The sequence below is a fragment of the Spea bombifrons genome, chromosome 11 (assembly GCF_027358695.1).
Source record: "Spea bombifrons isolate aSpeBom1 chromosome 11, aSpeBom1.2.pri, whole genome shotgun sequence".
Lineage (NCBI taxonomy): Eukaryota > Metazoa > Chordata > Amphibia > Anura > Pelobatidae > Spea > Spea bombifrons.
In genome coordinates, this window is record NC_071097.1 from 33,107,561 (window position 1) to 33,116,201 (window position 8,641).

General features: G+C 36.8%; 1 protein-coding gene across 1 annotated transcript; it reads left to right on the top strand.

Moving 5' to 3' along the window:
• The first annotated feature begins 6,776 nt into the window (after positions 1 to 6,776).
• LOC128468292 (olfactory receptor 1019-like) lies at positions 6,777 to 7,751 on the top strand. Its single transcript, XM_053449981.1, has one exon. The coding sequence runs from the start codon at positions 6,777 to 6,779 to the stop codon at positions 7,749 to 7,751; it is 975 nt and encodes a 324-aa protein (XP_053305956.1).
• The last annotated feature ends 890 nt before the right edge of the window (positions 7,752 to 8,641 follow it).

Below are 8,641 nucleotides of genomic sequence, written 5' to 3' on the forward strand. Positions count from 1 at the left end.
GATTTGTTTTCATTTGTTTAAAAATTAATTAAACTAATTCTAATTTCCCATTAATATTTTAGTTGGCTTTATACACTTTTCTCTGATGCTTCAAGCAACTAGGCCTAACACATGGAAACAAAATAGATATTTCAAAAAATGATTAGAATAAAGTTAAACAGCGTAAAGTATAAAATATGCAGTTTGCATGGCGTACGCAAGCATATGACCAATGCATACATGTGGCGTGCATCCCATTAACATGTATTACAAGCATATGTCATATATGTCATAGAAACAGTAACTGTGAAGGTGGATAACAACCAATCGGCCATGATCTTACTTGTACATAGACATGTTCTTTAATACAACATTTAAGTGACAGGGGTTAACAATAATAATTAATTAATAATAATCTAATAATTAGACTTTTTTATTAGTGACTAAATACATATAAAAAGTATATCCTGGCAATATAAATAATTAAGGGGTTAAACACACACAAAGAAATGTTTCACACAATCATTAAAGGTGGCAGAAAAAAAGTAAGTCGTCTCCGTGACCTGGGCCTACTTCGAGAGACTTCACTGTTAATGCTTAACATCCAGAGCTGTACTGGAGAGTTCAAGTGGCAACTTTCCAAAGTCGTGACTCTTGAGGGGTGAGAGGGGCGAGTGGCTCCAGCATAATGCATAGATGAAGAAGGGAGGTGACTCTTGTACAGGGCATTCTTGGTCCTTAATGGCTCCAAAAGATATCTGTACTTCAAAAGCAACAACCAAGATGGAAGTCACAGCTCGGTGGGTCAGTCAAGGGAAATTCTGAGACCTCACCGATGGGATCATGGACCCCAAATGCTTACAAAAGTAAGACAGGGGGACCATAGGGTGACCACATTGGTCATGTTTTCCAGGACACATATAGTTTTGATATGTTGCTGACCATCCAAGAGAGTTATTCCTCCTCCATACTACAGGGCAGCATTTTATCTTGGATGGTCAGCAATATGTAAAAATTATATGTGTCCTGCGGCTGGAGCTGCGCAATTTTCGTAAGATTTTTTGAGAAGAAGAACGGCTACTTTCCACGCTTTTTCACAAGAGGATAAAAGTTTTTTTTCCTCCAGATCCAGTATCTAGGTTGCAAAGTTTGTATTATCCGGGGGATTAAACATTTCTATAACACACAGGGCTGCAAATGCCTGAGTCTTTCAGAGCCTTTCTGCTACCTGCAACTCGGCTCGTTCCAGTTTACATCTATCAACATCATCCGAGCAGAGATTCCACATGGGTTTGTACCAAGTATTTTTTTTTTATTTAAAACACTAAATAACCCTGCAATATTATTTTAATATTGGAAATAGTAGTTAAAAAAGAAAAGACAAAAATATCTTACATTCATTTTTTTTTTTTTACGGAATATTGAAAGTGTATTATACCTCCTGTGATTCGTGGATTGCGGTTTTGGTCTAAATTATTAGATTGAACCATTAAAAACCATAGACGGGTCTCTCATTTTAAGAGTAGTGAATAAACATAATCTGGTTAGTTTAAAATTATTAGTTGAAATGTTAAATAAAACCAATAAATGGGAATTCAAGTAGACACGTGGCAGATAGTGCCAGTATTCAGCCACTTTTGTTACTTTTAGAAAATTCCAGAGGCGTAAATAGAGATTTGTAAAATGATATATTTTGTGAAATCTTATGTTTCTTTTAATGGCACAAATTACCAGTATGATTTGTCTCAATGCAGAAGAGAAATAGCTGGGTGGGATTTTTTTTTTTACTATAAATTTAATTTATAATATGCCCATTAACGGCATGGGTTAATACAGTATGCATAAAGGAAAAGTATAAGAATCCATAATGCAGGTGGATAGTGAGATTAAAAAGGGTGAGATTAAAAGGTAGATTCGGGATCGGAGGGATCCTACAGCAAAAACCTTCAATTTCTCAGCCCGATATGAAGAAGAACGCCTGTAATAATATGTTTAGTGTTGAGGGAAACATTAGAGCGCGTCTCCATAAATCTTCTTTGCTGCAGATAATGACTTGAGACTAGCCTGCCTAAAATGTTGCTGTTCTACCTCATCTGCTGAATTTCACCTTTTTAAAAAGAAAACATTGTGAAAATTATCATTTTTCAGGGATTTTTTAGTTATACGGTTGGAAAAAAAAATCACAATCTGGAAACAAAAATGTCTTTTTGTGTTTCTTTTCCCCTGTATTTAACTCTTCGGGGAGAAGATTACAATTATTATTATATTATAGTGACAGATCTGCTCAGCTTTACTTGTTTAACATGATAAGGAGTCTAATTTGTGTATTGTCTACATGAAACTGCATCTTTTAATATTGTAAATAAAACAGTCAACTCTCATTATTGTACATTTTCAACCAGCTTAATCCTAACGTTCCTCTAAAGCTGGAAGATCTTATCCAGAAGATAAATTGCTGCTCTGCGTGGCCTCTACTGAATAACATTATGAGGATCTTGTTAAGAAGTCAGTGTCTACTGGTCATCTGAAAAGCATGATATTAGTAAAAACACCACAAAACAAACTCCTACGAAGAACAAATCTCTGCTGTTAAAATCCTAATATTCTCCTTTTATTGATCTCTGGATCTTGTTAGTGATTAAATTATAAGATGCGAAAAATAAAATCTGAAATTCAACACAACGCAACTGAATTTTCAATTGAGGGCTTTGCGGAGATTCCAGACCTCCGGATCCCTTTGTTCTTAGTGTTCCTTTTTATTTACATTTTTATCTTATTTGGGAATATGACCATTTTTGTCATTATTGTGACTGACTATTACCTGCACACTCCCATGTATATTCTTTTGACGAACCTTTCATTAGTTGATATGACCTCTTCTTCAGATATTTTACCTAAACTGTTAAAAATGTTACTGACACAAAACAATATGATTTCGTTTCTAGAATGCGTAACCCAGATGTACTTCTTTTTGTCTATGACTTGTACGCAATTTATCCTGCTTGCAGCCATGGCATATGACAGATATGTCGCGATCTGTCACCCCCTTCATTATTCTGTTCTTATGGGTTTCAGACACACAGCAGAACTTGTGGTCATTACATGGACCATAAGCTTCATGGTCCCACTGGCCCATGCGTTCCTCGTAGTTAAGATGTCCTATTGCATGTCTCGCATTCTAAAGCATTTCTTCTGTGACCTTGGAGCATTGCTGAAGCTCTCTTGTGACGACACCTCCATTGTGAAAATCATTAATTACATTGATGGGGCACTGGTTCCGTTTCCAGCATTTATTTTCACTTTTATCTCATATGTATTCATTATTTCTGCTATTCTCAAAGTAAAATCGGCAGAAGGCCAACGTAAAGCTTTTTCCACCTGCGCCTCCCACCTCACGTGTGTTACTCTGTACTACGTAACTACTATGTGTTTGTACTTGAAACCTACGTCTAGCCATTCTGCAAAACAGGACAAATATTTTGCCCTTCTCTACAGTGTTGTGATCCCGATTCTAAACCCCATCATTTATACTCTGAAAAACCAAGAGGTCAAAAACGCTTTGAAGAGATTCAAAAATAAGTTTGCATTATGTAATAAAAATATGTAATCTTTTTTATCACAGGCAGTTTCCTAACCCTTTCGAGTGGTTGTGGGAAATCTGTGCACATCCTTTGCATCGTGTAGGAGATATACCAGTACATCCATAATAGTCACATAGATCCCAGTTGTTCCAGATATTAATACTCCATTAGAAGCATGCCTAGGAACTTCCCAGGATAGGACACCCAGAACTTTCTCTCTTCTGGTGAAGTGGCTTCATGAAGTGGTGCGGCAAGCTCTACACAAGGGACAAGGATAGCCCCAGGCAATCTTTAAAGGGTGGTGGGCATACTGGGAACTTCTAGGCTCCAACTACCCGGAGCCTATCCTTGTAGGACCGACCAGGGCATAGGTGGGCATTCCCGCTGTCGTCGGTGGACATTCCCCCTGACATCACGGGAAACACCCGCATTTAATGGAGAAATGGGCAGGGAGCGGAACATGTCAAGAGTTTTCCTGTTCACTGTGCTGTGCTGGGTATTTTTTTTTTTTCATTTTTAGTTATATTATGAAAAAAATAACACTTTTAATTTTCTTTTTTTACATTTTCCTTTTGTGTTAAGAAGGAGAAACTGTTTTTCTCACTTTCTCCCCTCCAATCTCTCCTGCATATATCACACTGTGATCAGCAAGCAGGGCTCCATAGACTTGAATTGCTGAAGGCAATGCTTGTGATCAGCCAGCAGTAGAAGCAATCCGAGATCTAGGCAGACCCTGCTGAGTCTTTCTTGTCCTTCGGTGACTCTCCACGGTGACGCTTACTGGAAAGGAATGCCTAATCGAGAGAGAGCATCAGAAAGCGCGAGAGAGTCTAAATGAGAAGGTGAGAGTGCGAAAGGGTTTGAGTAAGTGTGGGAAAATTAGGAGTGCTCTGCTCCATTTTCATTTGTTTCATTGGGGGTCCCTCCTCATTTTCAGACATTCCTATGAATTGATGAAATTGGCAAATTTGGTTAAAATTTAAATTTATTCCAATATAAAGTATAGTGACTTATCAGTAGGTGGGCAACATAAATCTGCCAACTCCCTAATAACACTGGATTATGGTTCTAAATCTGTGTTGGCCAACTTCGAGTGGTCATGTGTGCCTCACTCTTTTTCTTGCAGAAGTTGTACATTTCTTGTAGAGCAAGAAAATGCTACTTCCACACTTTTTCAGAAGATAGTAAAAACTTTCCCCAGATCTAGGTGGCAAACTTTGCATCATCTGGGGAATTCTGTCACACGGTATAACAGGGCTGCAAGTTACTATTCTTTTCAGTGCCTTTCCACTACCTGCAACCCGGCCCTTTAACTCAACAATTCATATCCACCCAACATCATCAGAACAGAGATTCTACAGGTATCTATAAAGGTATGTACCAAATATGATATCATTCAAATCCCTTTAACAATAGCCGCTGCCTGATAATATTATTTTGAAAATAACAATTAATAATGAGATGAAATATCTCACATTCAATGTTTTTGAAAAATATTTATTACGTCTATTATGCTTAGTGAATTTCAGTTTTGAGACAAGTATTGGATTTAAACCTTTAAAGCTATAGTGTCTCATCTCATGAGTATTGAAATCTAGTGTGTTCACATAATAGTACATAATATGGCTAGTCTGAGATTATTAGTCGAAATGTTAACTATAACAAAGAAAAGGTAACTTTTAAAAGGTACTTGAAAGTGCTAATATTACACCACTATTTTTGTTTGCAGAGATTAAGGGGTAGACTCAGGATAGGAAGGGTCCTACAGTAAAAAAAAAGTTGCCATCGCTCAATGCAATGTGAGGAAGAATATCATTAGCGCTCGTCTCCATAAATCTTCTTTGCTACAGATAATGACCTCTATCTAATTTACCCTTTTTAAAAATAATATAGAAATTTAAATAGCATTCCAAATATTGCTCCATTGTCATTAATAATTTTTTTTTAAGGTGACAGAAAATCAGGTACAGTTTTTTTTTTTTTACATAGAACTGAATTATGCTTTTTATACGTTTTTTTTTTCTGTGATGAGGAAGACTAAAATGACACATCTGCTCAGGTTTATTTTCTTATCGTTACAGGAAAGTTAACCCAATTCATGCTTTGTCTAATCGAACCTTTTGATCTTGTAAATGAAACAGATCATTGGCTGTATTGTACATGTTGCTTATATATATATATATATATATATATATACTATTTTTAAATTATGATTTATTTCATAAAATAAGTAAACAGTTAACCAGCCTAATTATAAAGTACCCGTAAAGCCAGAATATTTTTTTTTATCTGGATTAAATGTGGATTGTATGTGCAATATATTGCTCTATAGGTGGCCTCCACTGGAACCCGTGTGAATGTTTTTATATGTAATGAGCCCCACTTTAAATCAGCACTATAATTACCCATATATTGTGTTTTTGTGAGGTTTCCGTCAATAATATTTCCGGTTCTATGGATCTAATACTCTTCTTTTGTAAATTGAAGAACACCATAAAACAAGTTTCTACGAAGAAAAAATTGTTAAAACTCTACATTAATAGATTTGCAATACATTTTAAGAAAAATTACAGTAGTTATGAGAAATTTAAAATTTGAATATCAAGAGAATTCATCTGATTTCAATTCAAGGCTTCACAAAAATTTGAGGCCTGCAGATCCCCTACCGATGTTCTTTTTACCTCCTTCGGAAAAAGGGCCATTTTTGTCACTGACTACTACCTTCACACTCCAATGTATATTTTTTTGACGAATCTTTCATTAATTGACATTACTTACTTTTATTCTGTGATTAAATCTTCAGGGGGAAGACTAAAATTACAGATCTGCTCTGGTTTATTTTCATAACATGACCGAAAGCTGAAATCATGCATCGTCTAAATGAAACAGAGCCTTTTAATCTTGTTCTTTTTTTACAAATCTTGCCATTTTGAAATCATAATTTATTTCATAAAATAAGTAATTGAAAAGTAGCCTAATTATAAAGTTTCCGTAAAGTCAGAATATTTTTTATTTGTGTGATGAGCCCCACTTAGTTACCCAGACCATGTGTTTTTTTATGAGATTTCTGTCAAATATATTTTAGGTTCTAGGGATCTTCAGACGCAGGAATGTTGAGAATTAAAGGACACTGCAAAACAAAAGACATTTCAGCAATTAAAACTCTTACTGTCAATAGCACATTCGCAATAAACCGTAAGAAAAATTATGGTAGTTATGGGAAATATAAAATTGAATTATCAACAGAATGAGACAGACTTTTCAATTCAAGGCTTCACAGAAATGTCAGGCCTAAAGATCCCTGTGTTCTTAATTTTCCTCTTTATTTACCTTTTTATTATCCTCGGAAACATGACCATTTTTGTCATTATTGTGACCGACTGTTACCTGCACACTCCAATGTATATTTTTTTGATGAATCTTTCATTAATTGACATTACTTCTACTTCAGATATTTTACCTAAACTTTTAAATATGTTACTGACACAAAACAATATGATTTCATTTCTAGAATGCGTAACGCAGATGTACTTCTTTTTATCTATGGCATGCGCACAATTTATCCTGCTTGCAGCCATGGCATATGACAGATATATAGCGATCTGTCACCCCCTTCATTACGCCATTCTTATGGGTTTTAGACACATAGCAGCACTCATCATCATTACCTGGACCGTCGGTTTGATAGACCCGTTACCACATGCTTTCCTTGTCTCCAAAATGGCCTTTTGTGTCTCCCATGTCATTAACCATTTATTCTGTGACCTCGTACCGTTACTGAAGCTCTCCTGCAGTGACACATCTCTTGTGGAAAAAGTAAATTACATTGACGGGGCGCTGATCCCGTTTCCTGCGCTAGTGTTCACCTTTATTTCTTATGTATTCATTATTTCTGCCATTCTTAAAATAAAGTCTGTAGAAGGTCGACGTAAAGCCTTTTCTACCTGCAGCTCCCACCTCCTGTGCGTTACTCTCTACTACTTAACGACCATGTGTTTGTACATGAGGCCTACATCAAGCTATTCACCAAAAGAGGACAAATATTTTGCGCTTCTATACATTGTGGTCGTACCGATGCTTAACCCCGTTATTTACAGTCTAAAAAACCAAGAAGTCAAAAAGGCTTCGGACAGACTCAAAAATAAGTTCGCAGCATTACTAACTAGAGATTCATTTGTGTTTTCCTGTTAAGGAAGTTTCCATGGGGGGCATCTGGATTCACAGCTCCTCTGGATCTATATACCACTTCAAACACAGACTTGTACATAGTCATGCTTATACCCTTCCTTTAGATAGCATTTTTATCATCTCATTTCCAATAAAAATAATAAAGTATGGTGAAGTATTGAAAAAAGCGTTTAAAGTTTTTTTCACGTTTATTTGAAAAACCTTTTACTCATCTACAAAAGCTAATGAAAAGACTGCTAAATAGATTTAATTGGTCCTGAGTTAAGAAATACCCAATGTTTTTATGTTTTTTTGGAAGTTATAGGGCAATAAGCACAAGTTGTGTTTTGCTATTTCAAACCCACTTTTAGTCAATCTGGTGATCCCGTAGTGGATTTTATTAATATGACTCCTGGCCCTGGTCATGATAGGGTTAATTAGTTAAGTATAGTCATATGTCTTGTAACTTAGGTGTCAGGCGTCAACATGTACAGACCACTAGATTGATGCCCACGGGGGGGCCAGCATGGGCTATAGTGGGCCTTGACTGTTGTGCGGAGGAGGGGTAGGCTTTTTTGTCGGGAATTTCGGGGGTGGAGTTAGGGGTAGATTATATAAGTGCCTGCTTTCCCGGGCTCAGGAACCATTTTTGTGGTCAGCTTACCTGGTTGCGTGTCCCACCCTCCCTCCCCTTTTTTCTTTTGTTTGTGGGTTGGTGTCGTTTGTCACAGCCTGTGGGGCGGCAGCTTGCCAGGTATCCAGGGGGTTAATGTGGTGGTAAGTGAATGGTTGGTAACATCTGGTGGTAGGTTCTTGGCTGTCAGTGCTGGGAACCTCAGGTCAGGGTGGGGGCATCTCGGTATGTCCCTTCCTTAAGTGGTATAGGGTTATGCTACCTGGATTACTTGGCAAGC